At 34.6% G+C, this 16,502-nt stretch overlaps 3 protein-coding genes across 12 annotated transcripts; 1 reads left to right on the forward strand and 2 right to left on the reverse strand.

Moving 5' to 3' along the window:
- Positions 1-167: 167 nt before the first annotated feature.
- On the reverse strand, positions 168-5,824 carry LOC112784181 (putative disease resistance protein RGA1). Of its 9 annotated transcripts, none has more exons than XM_072231703.1 (7): positions 2,288-5,793; positions 2,039-2,199; positions 1,859-1,921; positions 1,323-1,436; positions 998-1,157; positions 848-909; positions 168-704 (listed from the first exon to the last, which is right to left on the reverse strand). In XM_072231703.1, exon 1 carries the CDS (start codon positions 5,675-5,677, stop codon positions 2,300-2,302), a length of 3,378 nt encoding a protein of 1,125 aa, XP_072087804.1. In that variant the 5' UTR covers positions 5,678-5,793; the 3' UTR covers positions 168-704; positions 848-909; positions 998-1,157; positions 1,323-1,436; positions 1,859-1,921; positions 2,039-2,199; positions 2,288-2,299. The 9 variants fall into 9 exon arrangements, with proteins under 9 accessions (XP_072087804.1, XP_025683090.1, XP_072087802.1 ...); XM_025827305.3 differs by having other exon boundaries at positions 804-909; XM_072231701.1 differs by having other exon boundaries at positions 2,022-2,199.
- A 4,005-nt stretch (positions 5,825-9,829) lies between these two features.
- On the forward strand, positions 9,830-12,451 carry LOC112784668 (uncharacterized). Its single transcript, XM_025827959.3, has 4 exons — positions 9,830-10,041; positions 10,551-10,973; positions 11,460-11,711; positions 12,008-12,451. Exons 1-3 carry the CDS (start codon positions 9,970-9,972, stop codon positions 11,664-11,666), a joined length of 702 nt encoding a protein of 233 aa, XP_025683744.1. The 5' UTR covers positions 9,830-9,969; the 3' UTR covers positions 11,667-11,711; positions 12,008-12,451.
- Positions 12,452-13,114: 663 nt separating this feature from the next.
- LOC112782779 (serine/threonine-protein kinase SRK2E) lies at positions 13,115-16,394 on the reverse strand. Of its 2 annotated transcripts, none has more exons than XM_025825358.3 (9): positions 15,784-16,394; positions 15,352-15,426; positions 15,162-15,263; positions 15,017-15,070; positions 14,831-14,923; positions 14,592-14,684; positions 14,066-14,170; positions 13,888-13,986; positions 13,115-13,671 (listed from the first exon to the last, which is right to left on the reverse strand). In XM_025825358.3, exons 1-9 carry the CDS (start codon positions 15,967-15,969, stop codon positions 13,381-13,383), a joined length of 1,098 nt encoding a protein of 365 aa, XP_025681143.1. In that variant the 5' UTR covers positions 15,970-16,394; the 3' UTR covers positions 13,115-13,380. The 2 variants fall into 2 exon arrangements, with proteins under 2 accessions (XP_025681143.1, XP_025681144.1); XM_025825359.3 differs by having other exon boundaries at positions 15,792-16,268.
- Between the last annotated feature and the right edge of the window lie 108 nt (positions 16,395-16,502).

Consider the following 16,502-nt stretch of genomic DNA (forward strand, 5'->3'; position numbering starts at 1 on the left):
AATCTCATGGCAAGTACAATACTTATTTCAAGGAAATAAAATGACTAGGCTTTAATTTTATAATGTTCACAATGCAAGAAGTAGTAACAGGCTTTCAAACCATGTTTGTTAATAAACAGCATCTGTGTTTAACACAAGGCACAATTAATTGTTTGAGTACAAATAGATATCAGGAACTCTTAAATTCATTCAATGAAAATGAGTGTATGTTACAATAAGAGCAGTACTAATAGAGCTTTGAATTGTGATAATCCTCGTTTTAGATAGATAAAGTGTGCTTCCAAAACAAGAGGGAAACACAGTAGGTGATACATCAAAGTTTATGATATCACATCACAAGATCACAGAACAATATACACAAAAATGGGAAGTTTGAACAATAAATTCCCGTACAATATGCCTATCTCAATGAACACACATGCCAATTCATACCCAACCTCCTATTACCATGTTGCGTCTCGAATAGCCACAACCATATTACATAATAACCAACCTGAAATCAAATGTAGGAAAATCTTTCACATGAAGCAAGAAATAAAGCAATCTCCACTGTGCCTTGAAATAACCTACCCAGCAACTCTACCCGCTCCCTTCGGCATGGCCATCAGGAGGGGGAGATGCCACAAAACCATATATGGATCCAACTAGTCAAGTAATCGTTATCACATGAAGCCAGATAATGCTCTTGCTTGAACGGCAAATTTCTGGGGAAAACATATAGAAAATGTAAATTATACCAAATTGACTTATTGACACATCCAGCTAAGTGATGGATATAAACCAAAAAATGGGAAAGCACATACAATTATAAACAAGGAAAATGAAGAGGCAATATGAGAATCCAAACCCAATAATCTTCTAAGGACGGGCGCTCTATTGGATAGTGAGTTATATGCCATTGCCCAAGAACTGCAAGCAATAATCGAAACATTCTCAACTATGAAACAAAGTTTAAAATATAACAGTTGATAGGTTTCTGATAGCAAAAGAAATTGACCTTTTCTTTCTCGACAAATATTGCAAAGACTGGAAGGAAGCTCCAACTAAATTAAGAGAGGTGATGACATCAGAGGTGTTCCACACCAAAAGCAGATCAAGTAGTTCAATACCAGCAACATTTCTCTTAATCCATCTCTGATACTTCTTCTGGAAATAATCTACAATGCAAACCAGAATAAAAACAGATAATCAAGAAGTAGGACAACTATTCATAAGAATCCACAAATAAATTTAAATTTACATGCCACTAAAATGTTAGGAAAAAAAATTCAATGCTAATTGTCTTGCTTTATGCATTGTGCAAACAAAATATGTGGTGTTACCTTGATGTAAATATTTATCATAAGAACAGCTTCCTATTTTCTAAGTTGGAATCCTCTTCTTTTTCCATAGTTACTTTTAGATGCCACAACTGAAATCTGAAGGATAAGCCATGCCTATGCATTTACATACACGATTTGTTGTAAACATAACACTCCATCTCATGTGCTAACCGGGTTATTCCACAAACTGTGGATAAGAGTATGCAGTAACCAAAAAATAAAAAATAAAAGGGGAATTTAAGCGACTGTTTCAAACTAAGCAACAAAACAAGCAAATTGAATTTCTTATCAAACAATTATATTGTTGCTTTCGAGTACTCAACCTTGCAATATTGCTAAATTGAGTTCATAACTCATTATTCTTCTGTATTTTCTGTTTTCTCCACTTATTTCTAAGACAAGTTTGCTAGTTCGTTCATAAAGAGAATTTATTTATATCAAGTTCCAGGAAGTCAGAGATACTGCTGGATACATTCAGAAATGGAAATGTGGGAAAATCAACTCTAACTAGTTCGAATCACATAAATGGTTCTTACCTAAATAAGTTTGAAGCTAGGGTAATTGGCTTATAGCTGAATGTAATTTCCTTTGCATGCTACCTAACCAAGAAAATAAACTGCATTTAAATATTAATTTCATAAATTTAATGAAGAAGAATAAAAAAAATGCTTTAATTGAAAAAAATGACATGGACAATACTTTAATCAGTGTTGTACCCAAAGGAGGAACTGGGTCAGAATTTGACCATCTTGAGGATTCAACATTTTGCAAAATGGAATGATGAGACCAAGTATTTGTATCTTCCCATTGAAGCAGCAGATATCGGCATATTGAAATTTGAAAGTATGCCAAGAAGAAAATGATTTGCAAGAATCCCCTGCATCAAATAAAATTAGAAATTTAATGTGGGTTTCAGATATATTGCATTTGTAATGAAAATGGAAAAAAGCAAACAATGTTATTACCTTTTGAGGGTATCAATCTCCGTATATGGATATGTTTGGGATGTGAGCTATCTTGGCCCGATCTTCTCCACTATCAGGGTCGTATTTGCGCTTTAGGATTGGACAACCACAGATCCGTAGTGTGTGTATGTTGGTAAGGCAACGGTCAGCTTCATCCAATGACTCTAATTTAGGGCAATACCTAATCTCTAAAACCCTTAGTGATTGGAGGTTGCCAATCTGCTCTGGTAAAGCCTTCATGTCCCGACAACGGGAGAAGATGATTGTCTGCAGAGAAGAGAGCGCATGAGGAGGATCACGACCTTGTGTGTGTTTCCAGAGGTCAAGCTTGTCGTCATTGAAACTAATCTTCAACTCTTGAAGTTGAGAAGGAAGATATTGCAAGTGTCGTGACAGAATCTGAATGGCTGACGATCTACTAAGGTCGAGACTCTGGAGCGATGTGAGGTTTTTCATCCAGTCCACTGCCATTGCTTCTATCCCTGTAACTTCCCTAAGCCACAAGTGCTTGAGATGAGAGAGAGGAGAGATGAATGAAGAGTCATGCTTAACCATACATGTTTCCAACATCAGCTTCACGCTATTACCCCCTCCTAACTCCAACTCAACGAGGTGTGGGAAAGAAGGCATGCAGGTCAACTTTGGACAATTATCAATTCGGAGATAAGAGAGACGGGGAAAAGGAGGTAGAGAAAGATGGTTTTGAGTCTCATTTGCATTCTTCTGCCATCCTCTCAGGTTGTTACAGTAATTGATTACGAGTTCCTCCAAAGACGGGAAAAACACATCACCAATATTTTCATAATAATCCATCCACTCCAGCGATCCCATATGATCAACCTTGAGCACACGAAGGCAAGGCAGTCTTTCCAAAGGTGGGAGATGTTTGCAATTGGGAAGATCCCAGAGAAATATGCGAACAACATTAATTAGCGAGATAAGCCAATCTGAAAACCTCACTCCTGGAAAGCCTTCCAAATGTAGTGATCTCAGATTTTGATGGGGACAAAGATTATCCAATAACACCAAACTCTCACTCTTTCTTATTTCATATTCACTGGAATCAGAGCATCTGATCCCCCATAACAGTGAAAGGTCTTGAATGTGTTTCTTTGATCTCATATTTGTCTCATTAGATTCCGATGCCGCGTCCTTTACCAAACCCAAATTACGAATGGTCAATTTGCCTCTGAGGTCAACAAGCTCTTTCAGTTCATTCAATTTGCCACTTGTATCTTTTTTGTTATTCCCTACTACAAAACTTGACAAGGATTGCAATGAAAGCAATTTCCCCAATCCTACTGGCATGCCATCTTCAAAGGCTTTACAACCTTCAATGTCGAGCTCCTTCAAATTGATCAATTTTGTAATAATCTTTGTTGGAAAAACAAGTTTATTACAAAAAGTCAATATCAATGTATGTAAATAATTAAGATTGCCAACTGACTCAGGCAAACTAACTAAAGATTCACAAAATGTTAAATTTAATGTTTGCAAACAACCAAGATTGCCAATCGATTCAGGCAAACTAACTAAAGATTTACAACCTTTTAGTTTTAATGTTTGCAAACAAACAAGATTGCCAATCGATTCAGGCAAACTTCTTAGTTTTAGAGAGTATGAAAGATCAAGGTATCTTAAATGTTTGACTTTATCAATGGACTTTGGTAGCTGAGTCATAGAATTAAATGACAAATTCAAAGCACGAAGGCACTTCAGTTTTTTCATAAAAGAGAGTTTGCCCGCTAAATTTCTAGCAATGTTGCAATGGATGATTGTCCGTAATTTGCAAACATCAAGCACATCCAATGAACAAATGGTACTAGTTTCAAAAGCCACATGCATGGGTCTTCCAACAATTCCTTTTCCCTCAGTATGTAAGTAACAATCATTTCCAGCTACTGACGTTGCAAGATCATGCATCAAATCATGCATTTTTAAGAACCTAATATGACCATTTTCATCCATTAATGCATCCTGGAAGAATGACCTCATTAACAAAATCTTCACATAATTATTACCCACATCTTCCATAGATTGCGTTCCAGTTAAACTTGCAAGATAACCTTGGGCCATCCACAATTGAATACACTCATCCTTTCCGATTACCGAATCTTTTGGATATAGACAACAATACGCAAAACATTGTCTTAGTTCAGGACGCAAGTTTCGGTAACTCAAATTTAGGACCGGCATGATACTATTCTCTTCTTCACATAACCTCCAAATATCACCATGCAGAAGACTTGACCATTGATCAATTTCTTCAACACTTATCCGTAAGAAGCCTCCTATTATTTTGATCGCCAATGGCACTCCTTTACACTTCTTTGCAATTTCCTTTCCAATTGTTTGTAATTCAGATCTCATTCTGCTGCTATCTTCACCAAATGTCAGGTTCTTTAGCAATGTCCATGATTGCTCATCTGTCAAACCTCTCAAAACATACGGCTCGTCAATACCCATTGCTTTAGAAACCAATGTACTACGAGTCGTCACTAATAGCTTACTGCCTTGACCTCCGCACATCAAATGAGTTCTTAAATCACTCCACTTTGAATGATCTTCATTCCACACGTCATCAAGCACAAGCATATAATTTTGCCCATTCAATTCTTCTCGCAACTTTTGTTGTAGGGCCTCTAATGAATCACCACCAGCATCCTTCTTTAAAGACTCCAGCATCTTCTTCAAAATAGTTTTCACCTCGAAATCTTCTGAAACGCACACCCATATATATTTCTGAAAGAGGTTCTGGTCTTTAGCAGCATTGTACACGAGCTGAGCAAGGGCTGTCTTGCCTAAACCCCCCATACCAACAACAACAATTAAAGAAACATTTCGGTTCGGATGAGTTTGCTTCAGCAGGTTAACAATCTCATTCTTATTCTCTTCCCTTCCAATTATCTCTGATTGCAAAACGGAAGAACTTGTTTCCCTCCACGCACACTCATCTTGCTTAAGAATTACCGAACTCCGATTCAGGTTCAACTTAGACATCTCTTCAGCAACATTATTAAACTCCTTCCGAATATTCTCAATCTTACGAGCTAACTTAGCACGGAAAAGAATTGGATTCACAGACTTGGAAAAGAAGCCACGCACCTGACTCATTCTTTTGCGGCGCAAGTCTTTGATGAAGACATCATCAAGCAAGTCATCAGCATCATAGAGCACTTGTTTGAACCTTTTGATCCAGTGGGCAACAGTAGCATCCTGGCCTTGTTTGAGCTCAGCATCAGAAAGCACGAGTTTGATGGATTCCAAAGTGGCCTTCAGCTTCTCAAGGTCATCCATGACTCCATAGATCCTCCCGATTTCACGAAAGGCAAGTGAAGCAATCTTGTTGATGAGTGAAGTAGCAACACCATAGGGGATCTGTTCAGCCATCTCTCTCAAAGTGCCGAAGGAAAAAGATGAAAGCAAAATGCAGTGTTTGAAGGAAGCGGTTGCAAGCAATGAGTGGAGAGTCAGAGTACGCGGTGTTTATAAAATATAACTGAAAAAGTACAAGCAAATGCTTGCCAGCTTTCCACTGGGATTACTTTAGAATTATTGCGCTCCATGACGAGAAAACAAACGGTTTGGATTAATTGGTCGGCAAATCTAACAAGATTATGAATTTTAAATCCTTTAAAGTCAACAAGTTAATAAGGTAGTAAACTGAAGGATTTCTATTAATTTTATAATTTTTATAAAATATGTGTTTTGTTATTTTAAGTTTTAACTTAGGTGTGATTAATTTTTTAGTTTATCATTTTACTAATTGTTTTTTATTTTGAAAATTTTAATTGCATTAAGTGATATTTTATTAGCTAAATAAGTAACCCTACAATAATCAATATTAAATGAGAATATGTAGGTATAAGAATTTATAATAACGAATTGCAAGACTACCAATGCAATAACAAACAAATGGGTCAACTATTATATAAGAATCCATTAATAAACTTGCGCTTGATGTACACCCGCCATTGATAAACTTACACTGGATGTACATCCGCACATAAAACATATGGCCAAAATGACTATGAACATTTCATAGGAAATAATTTAGCAAGTGATAATTTTGAAATTAATATTAAAGAGTCGAGCATCATTTTTATCTCTAATATTTGGAGTAAGTCCTATTTGTATATTTATATTCAGGGACGGAGCTTAGTTCAGACAAGAGAGGGTCATGGCCCCCAATTTTTTATAAAATAATTAGTAATATTTTTTTAAAAGATAAAAAATAGTTCAATTGACTTAAATACTTTACTATGATTTAAAGTACCCAATGAGTTCAATAAGCAACACTTCCTCTATCTTTAAGTTCAAATATAAAAAATTAGATATTTTTTATTTATTTAATTTAATATTATTTTATATTTTACTATTTATTTAATTTAATTTTTTATATGATAAAAAAATAGAATATTCAATAAGTATTAATATTATTGTATTTGTATAAATTTTAATATTTGTCCTTCTAACTTCTTCTTTATATATTTTACATGATATATATATTCAAATTTTATATAAAATAATAATGAAAAATCAAAGAATTGATGCATTTTTCAAGAGAATGGCTAATATTTAAGAAGGAGGGCATATAACTTTTATAATATCAACATCAGTAGATAGTTCTTCTACTTTAATAAATCACGAAAAAAGTGAGATACAACATTTAAAAGTTCAAAAAGTTACATCTGATGAGTTTGACCTTAACTTCTTTGGAACGAGACCCTAGAAAACAGCTTTAAATTTGGCAATATCACTCAAACCAAAGAGATGAGATTAGACGAACTTATTTTAAATGGGATCCATATCAAAAGTATCTTAACAATTATCCTCTATCTGGCCCCCCAAAATTTTGTTTCAAGTTCCGCCACTGTTTATATCCTTGACGTTTATAAAAGTAATTTAATTTAATGTTATTCTGCCATAAATTACACATCATGAGCTTTAGTTGAAATTCTAAAATTGATAATCTACTTCAAATAATAGCTCATCTAAAGTTGAAACCAATTCTCGCAATATTTACATAATTCACTTTTTTTAAGGACATAATTGAACCTGAACACAAATAGTGGGTACAATCTAACATATCCGAATGAGACCTAATTGATAATGAATTCATCCAAATGAAAATTATTGAAAAATACAATCTGATTTGTTAGTATAATTGACGACAAGATAACATTGAATCACTTTTATAAACGTTAGGAATACAAATAAAATTATTTAAACGTTAGAAACACAAATATGACTTACCCCAAACGTTGAGGACAAAAATAATATTTTACTCTAATATAAAATTTATCTTAGTAGTTAAGTTACTTATAATTGTGTTAATATATAATTCGTTTTATTAAGATTACATCATGTCATAATTATGATAATAGCTTAACACATTTAATTTTAAAATAGTTGAATATTAAATATTTAGAACAGGTTTTTATATATAATTCATAAAATTAAAAACAATCAAATCTAACATCTAATATGACTTCAACCAACAATAGTAAATAACTAAATATGAATGCGTTTATAGTTATCACTTGTAACAAAGGAATTCATATTTTATTTTTAAATTAAATTTCTAACGATGCGAAGTTGCAAACGAGTTATATATAAATACGGAAAAGTTCTGCATCCATGTATTTTTTACATGGTTGTTAACCAAGCAATTTCTTCCACACGTGGGTCCTCCACCTCTCACTCGTTTGTCAAATACGCGCTACATATAATGTGCTGCAACCTAGAGTTTTGCTCAACGTAAACCTTCTGCTGCAACGTCAACCTCCTCCTTCTTCTTCTTCTCTGCTCGCGTTCTTTTTTATTGATCTGCATTGCCTTCATCGTTCTCCTCTAGTCGCGTTCATCTTCTCGTTTTCTTATTTCGATCTGGTTGCATTTATCTTCTTCCTATTCTTCTTCGTTTTCTTCTTCGATCTATACTTCTGAAACGAAACAATAAATGACTAACTTCAAATCAGGAGAGCGATATGGATTACTCTTCTGAAACTAATCAAACTGACAAAGTTTGGATTATTCAATTTTGAATCGAATTGAATGGAATGCAATTGCTAATTTGAATTGAATTAAATGGACGGAGGTGATTTGAATTTGATTTTATATAATGGATTATGTTTCGTTCACTCAATACTATACAATTGTTTCACCATGAGTACTGTGTTCGGTCTGCAGAAAACTGTTTGAATTTGATTTTATATAATGGATTATGTTTCGTTCACTCAGTACTATACAATTGTATTGTGTTCGGTTCACCATGAGTACTGTGTTTTGTTCATTCTGCACTATTCAAAACTCTTCTTCCTCACCTTCTACTGCTTCTTCACCAGAGAGAGAAGGAGGAAAAGACAAAAAAAATACAGCAGCAATAACAACAAAAGAATAACGATAGGATTTCAGGGTTTAGGAGTTTAGGCTTTAGGGTTTATGAGTTCAGGGTTCAGTGTACAGGAGTTCAGTGTGTTTCAAACTTTTGATTCGTCCCGTGTATTAATTTCAGTTCACCGTGTTCATGGTTGAGAGTTTAGGGTTTAGGGGTCTAAGGTTTAGGGTTCAGGGTCCAGGGTTTTAGGGGTTTAGGGTTTACGGTAGGGTTCAGAGTTTAGGGTTTAGGGTTTAGTGTTTAGCATTCAGGGTTCAGAGTTTAGTGTTTAGGGTTCGGGTTCAGGGTTTAGAGTTTAGCGTTCAGAGTTCAGGGTTTGGGTTCAGGGTTTAGGGTTTAGGGATTTATGGTTTATGGGTTCAGGGTTCAGTGTTTAGGGTTCTGGTTTTAGTGTTTAGGGTTCTGGGTTTAGGGTTCAGTGTTTAGGGGTTCATAATTTTTTGGTAAACAGGAGAACAATTTGGATTACTCTTCTGAAACGAATCAAACTGACAAAGTTTGGATTATTCAATTTTGAATCGAATTGAATGGAATGCAATTGCTAATTTGAATTGAATTAAATGGAAGGAGGTGTACTGAATTGAATTGAATTGAATTGATAATATGTAAATTGTAGGCAGAGTTATTTGATTTTATATAATGGATTATGTTTCGTTCACTCAATACTATACAATTGTATTGTGTTCGGTTCACCATAAGTACTATGTTCGGTTCATCATGAGTACTGTGTTCAGTTCACCATGAGTACTGTGTGAAGAAGAAGGCGAAGAAGAAGAAGCGCAGGAGAAGAAAAAGAAGCGTGGGGAGAAGAAGCGTTGGGTAAGAGCGATTTTGTGTGTGTTAGGCACATGTATTTTCACATTTCATTTAATGGTATTAGATTTTTTTTTGTGTTGGGTCAACTTGGTTACATGATTACATGGATGTGTAGCATTCCCGATATAAATATTTAATCCTATACAGTTAAATAATTAAAAATAATTAATATAATTGTGTATTATTAAAAAAAGTTGATGCTAAAAGTATTGTATAAGGATTTTTTTAATTAAAAAGCAAATTCATATGTATGTTGAGAAATTTTTTTTTGCATTTTAGGAATTAAATTTTTTCATATTTATTTAAATAAAATACCCTGTATACATGTGCTACCTATCGACTATGTACAAAAACGTGTGAGAAAAGCACCTCATTTTGTTGAAGTGTGAGTGTGTAGTGTTCAGTCCAAAGAGTAGAATTGAATTGGTTCAGTTTTCAAGTTTTCATCTTTGGAATTCACACAAACATGGCTGCTCTTCTTCCCTCTCCCTCTCACCTTCTGTCTCCTATCTCTTCCTCTCGTTTCCTGAGATTCAAGGTGCGCCTTTCTTCACCCTTTTGCATTTCTCTTTATGCTTTAAGTTTCCTATTCTGTTATTATTTATATTATTAAATTAAAGTACAAAACCTATGGTTTCAGTTGCTGGTAGAGCTTCTTTTCTTACTATAGTGTTCATATTATCTTGTAGTCTGAATGAAAGGTGTTCCGTATGCATATTTGAAAAAAGAAAAAAGAGGCTTAATTTTTACACTCTTGAATTCGGTCATTCTGTTATAACAGTTTACAGTAATCAAATGATAAGTGTAAATAATTATTTACATATATTATTTCTTTGTTTGTTTGTGATTGTGTATTATGGAATTAGTCAAATCTGAAAAGTGCTGGTTATTATTTGGTTTGAACATTATGAATCTTTGGCAAAATTTACACTCCGTTTAGAAATGATTTCTTTTTGCAGTTTAGGGTACAATTAGCTAAGGCATTCATAGATTATAGTCTGCTGAATTGGCTTCATCTGCTGAAAACTCTTCTTTGTACCGTTGCAGGTTTCATCATGCTTTGTTCAGAAGAATTTAAGTGTTAAGACATTTTCTGCTTCTTTGAAGACACGCCCAAAGATCTTGTGTGTTATGAATAATATGTCTGCACAGCAATCAGATGACCATGGGAAGATGAAATTGAACCAATTGACAGACAAGGCACAAAAGCTTTGGGACAGTTCACCCGAGCCGGTGAAGAAATTCCCGTGGAATAGAACGTTGGACAACTTCATTCAACTCATTCTTGATCTTGTTTTGGCCGTAGTAAAATACCTAGCTGTACCTGTGTTCGTAGTTACCTCCATTAGTGAGTTATCTTACTGTGGACATGAAAGGAAGCTGGCTCTTGTTCCTATTCCATTTCTCTTTGGTGTTGCTGTTGCTGGGGTCCTTAAGAAGACTGCTTTAGAATTATCTCCACGACTAAAGGTAAAAATCATTGATTATGTACCATTCTGTAATCTAGATATTAGATAGAATAGTTGAATGGAGCATTAAACTGTTTTATTTTTGGTAGATACTAGATAGTTTCCGAATTCTGAAAAAACAGTTGTGATACTTGAGCTCCATAGAGCATTCTTCCTTCCAAAAGGATTTGAGTAGCCACATTGCCTCTGTGGTTTGAATTGCTAACAAGGAAGCATGCTTCTTATGAAGTTTTTCACATTGCAGATATGTGATAATGAATTAACAACACAATGATTTCAATAGATTTTCCCTTTGTGCCCGTTTACTGTGGATTCCAAATTCCAATACTAGCATCTAGCTTGTCTTAATGATATATGTGAATACCCCTAGATGCTAGCCTTGTATTACTGGGCAGGTCTGTTAGGGGCTTAAATTGGTATTGTTATGTCACAAGATCATGTTTAAGTCCTGGTTGACTTTCCTGATTTAAACTAGTTTGGTTTTCAGGATGCAGAAGTTCCATGGCATTTACTTGCAATTGCAATTTTCTTCACATTAATCAAATTGCCCGGTCCATATTACCCTTATTGGGGACGCATAATCATTCCTCATTTTGTAAATGGTGTTCTCTTAAGGACGCTGTGGTTCGCAATTATGTGGTACAGAAGGCCTCAAAAAGCATTGAAGATATCAGATTCTACATATGATAGTTAGTACACACCCTGAGCTATGACACCAACCTGAAGAACAATTTATGCAGTAAGTACCATCAATTTTTTCTATATTTCATATCTCCGAATCCACTGCATGTATGAAAAATTGTGATTTGGGTCTTTACAAGGCTATGATAATTGCTTTTTTCTCTGATGTGTAAATACTATGTTTTGTCTTTTGTGGATATTGATCTTGTGTTATATATATGGGAATATATGGTAAATTGATACGGGCATTATATAATATATGTGCATGTCAAGATCTTGTGATCAACTTCAGATGCTTATTAGAAATGTTATTGATAAATTAATCATTAACTTGTATTTTGTTCGATACTGCAGACACTTGCTATTACCCATGAAAATTCAATTGGAGCATTAGACAGTCCTTGAGAATCTTGCTGAAATTACAATTGTCTTTGTTGAGAAAGATGTAGAAAGCTATGCTTGATTACTATGTTTCAGGGGAATGGCAAATTTGATTCTATTGGAACTGGATGAGCCAGATAAATAGGTTTATAGGCATTACAATTTACCAGCATGTAGCAAGCTGTACTTGAGAAGTAGATGTGACTTGCGACTCAACTTTTGTGTAAGGAGAAGTTTCTGGAATGACATTTCTTTCTGTTTTTATTTTCTGGTCAATGTGGCATGTTCATATGGAGCTTGTATCCAATTTTCAGCTCAGTAAACTCGGGAATTCTATTTGAGTTGCCTGTCTAGTGAGATCATTAAGCAGTGAAACTCTATTTCTAATCTACTGGTGTCATCATTTGTTGGAGTTTTTCATTTTAAATTCTTCAATAATGTCTTTCATTTAAAGTAATCTTATTCAAGGCACCATCCAATGCCAAAAGTTGAGATTTGAGTCTTACTTAATTTGGTTCCCACATTGATTTGAATAATTAGAAATGTCTTATGGGTTTAAATATCCAATTCATGTACATAATATTTTATTTTGAATTTAATCTTTATATAACAAATTTTTTGAAGTTATCTTATCCCCTTTTAATTTTATTCTTGTTATTCGTAATTGTGATAATGATAGTTATTATGATATACGAGATAGTATTACCCAAAATAGCAAAAGCAAAAGCTGGTGAGGAAAAAAAACAGATTATTCAAAAGGGTAATTTGGATAAGAATGCCAAACACAAATAGGACCATTTGGATAAGAATGCTTTCCATTCGAAGTTCTAACACAAGGACACACCCAACGGTAATTTGCTTTTATATTTTGATGAGCAAAAAGAGAGCTAAGTTTTCATCCATTATGCACTTCACTACTTAATTTTCAAGCATTCGGAAACCTAAACTGTTCATTTTTTTTTTCACATGAGCAAATGCACTGATTAAGCATGGATTAATCAAAATTAAACAGCACCAAATCCATAGCAAGGGGATCACTACTCGTGATAGATGCCAGAAAATAATCAACAAGTGATCATATGACAAGAACAAAGCATTACTTCCATGAAGGTTGAAGATGTGCAAGATAATACAATAAATATATAGAGCACCATATGTAATCAACAAAGATCACAAAATACAAGCAAAGCAGGATGGATCTCAAAACATTCTAGTACAGTACTCTTGCTTTTGAATTAAAAACTTTTTCTTCAACTACATATTCTACACCCTGTACAAGTTAAACCCAAGATATTTAAACATTAAAATTGGTCCAATAAGCCAATTTTCCTTTTTCTTCAACATGCTTACATTGCATAAACTATTTCTCCACTGCTATCGATATCAAGGTCGGGATCATCGAGCTCTAAGTCTTCGTCCATGTCGTCAATATCCAAGCTGCCGTTAAGATAACGGTTCAGAGACCGAGTTCCGGCTGCAGGAATTGTAGCCTCAGCAATTAACTGCATGATTTCTTCAATGCTCTGCATTGGTTGTTCAGGCTCCTCAAACTGGGTGTTTGTATAGTCAACCATGAGATCAGCTGGGAGGTTCTTCAAGAACCACGGATGGTTTCTAATCTCAGGAATGTTTATTCTCTGCTTTTAAAAGAACATTAGTTTCCAACTGCAATCTTAATGCCACATGTGCACGGCAACAAGAGAAGAAAACAAAGAAAATGCGGCAAAATTGTAGATTAGAACATTTAAAATCCATTTCATTTTAACTGTCTAAGGAAAATGTATATTATGACACTTGATTGTATTAGTAAAGAACATAAGTTTCATAGGGAAAATGTCATGATAGAAACTGACCTGGGCAGGGTCAGCGACAAAGATCCTTGAGATCAGATGACGGCATTCAGGTGATATGCTAATACTGTCAGGAATTGAGTACTGGACTTTCAAAATTCTCTGCAAGCAAAAATCAACAGTTTTAGAAAAGGAATTCAATAATATTACCGCATTAACCAGAAAGGATGCAAAAGGCTACATGAATTGTCTTCTGGAAATTTTTTGGTTCATCTGGATCCTCAAAAGGGTATGAGCCCACCAACATGACATATAAGGTCACACCACAAGACCACACATCCGCAATCTGAGCCATAATCGAGTAGCAGCATCATTGTAAAGCATTAGTAAAGAAGAAAAACAATGCTAGCCAGCCTAAAAATGCAGTTATTGTGCATTAACATCTAATATTTGAAGTATGACAAGCATAGAACCACTTGTACTATGCTGAAGGTTATATAGTAGATCTTAATGCAGTGGCGATCCAATTATATTAAACAAATCAAGTGGATGACAGCATGATGCTAAACAAGTGAACAACACATATAATGCTTTCCTTGAAAAGAAGTTGGCAGATTGTACCAATTAGCAGATGGATGTGTTCAGAAGGTGTAAATAAGATGGAAATAAGAAATCTGCGGACACAGAAGCTAATTTCGTACATCTCAATTGGAAATTATTAGAATTTCACAGTGATATATTTATTTGGCCTCATAGCAGCAAAATACCTTGCCATCATATTCCTTCCTGAGTAGAACTTCCGGAGCAATGTATGCAGGGGTACCAACTGTAGATTTTGGTTGTGAATGTAGCACTGAGGACTGCGAAAGAAAAACAGCATAGATTTGTGTTATAGATATCACAAATTTTATCAGAGAAAGAAATTTGCTTGATCTTGGAGGAAACTAAAATTTCAATTAACTGAAGATGTTCAACAGATAAAAGCAGCAAGAAAAAAGAGGCCGACCTTAGAATACCCAAAATCACATATCTTTAATCGCGGAGCTGGACTGCCATCTAGTAATGTGTTCTCTAACTTCAAGTCACGATGGCATACTTGCTGCATTAAAGAAGATAAACAGAGAAATTCAGGTTAGACTTCTCGCCTATACATTCTGTGAAACAAATGCACGAAAGTACCAAACTTGCATACCATTGCATGACAGTAGCTAACCCCTGAGATAAGTTGTTGGAAGAAGAAGCGCGCCTGAAACGAAAGATAATTAATAATAGCCATTATATAACATATAATGGCAACAGCAGTATGATGCAACTAAACAAATGCAGTAGATAAGAACCTCATCCTCATTAAACCGTCCTGCATTGCATATTCGCTCAAATAGCTCTCCACCAGCAGCATATTCCATCACAATAGCCAAATGTGTAGGGGTTAATATGACCTATACTCGCCCAGTAAGATAACTTATCAAATTACAGCTTAAGTAGGAATAAATAGAACAATTCATTGGGAGTATACAGATAGCAGACCTCTTTGAATCTAACAATATTTGGATGCCTCAGCGATCTGTGATTTATAATCTCCCTTCTCACATTTTCATCTATCTGTTAACAGAAATTGAAGTTAATAACTTAACATCAATTCACTCAACAGTCAACAGCACAACAAGATCAGTTAATTATGTCCAATATTAATTGCATTTACCAGCAAATCTTTCAAAATCGTACTGATTGCAGAGCAATCTCAGCTTAAAACTATGATACAAATCAACAAAAGCTTTCAAGTAACAAAAAAAAAGTAAAAAAGGGATGATCTTTGACATTAAAATTGAAAGTCAATAACTCAACTGCCAAATCATGAGTTCATGACCCGCAACTAATACACGCAAATCAAACACACCGCAATAACCATTAATAGACAAGAACAAAAAGAGGAATCAGAAAGAAATTCGAAGCTCAAACCTTATCACCTCTCTCAATATATTTGACAGCAACAAGCTCATTAGTGTGCTTATCTCTCATAAGCCTTGCCACCCCAAAATTGCCAGAGCCAATATCACGAACAAGTTCATACCTTTCACTCTCGTGCATGATCGCCATATCCATTCCAACACCAACATTCACTGCACCACCTCCAGGTCGATCCATTCCCAATTTTTGGTTAAAATACAAAAACTATAAAAACCCAATTTTCACATTGAGATACCAATCATGTCAAGGATGAAAGGCAAAAATAAAAGATTAGATCAACCAAATAGAAAATTGAAGCTTTATAGTGGTCAAGCGTGTGAGATTCCAAACCAAAAATGGGAACTTGGTTTGGAGTGGAAGCAGTGGTTGAAGCTGGGAAGCTGAACTTTGAAGTTGAAGTTGGAAAATAAAATAAATTAAAAAAACCAAAAAGAAAACTCGGTGATAAGCTCGTGAATGTGAACTTGTGAAGTGTGAAGTGTGAACCCTCCTTTTTATAATTATTAATTTAAATAATTTATTTATTAATTGTTTCTCTTTGGTGTGTCAGAGTAGATGGTGGTGCGTTGTCTTTCTTTCTTTGTTGGTCTTTGATTTTATCCACACCTTCCACTCATATTTTATTATTACATGCATGCGTCATAAATCAATGTAATTTCTAATTTCTTTATATTTTTATTCTTTTTTAATCTTCTTGTGGGGGCAATAAC

Source organism: Arachis hypogaea, chromosome 20, assembly GCF_003086295.3.
Source record: "Arachis hypogaea cultivar Tifrunner chromosome 20, arahy.Tifrunner.gnm2.J5K5, whole genome shotgun sequence".
NCBI classification, from domain to species: Eukaryota; Viridiplantae; Streptophyta; class Magnoliopsida; order Fabales; family Fabaceae; genus Arachis; species Arachis hypogaea.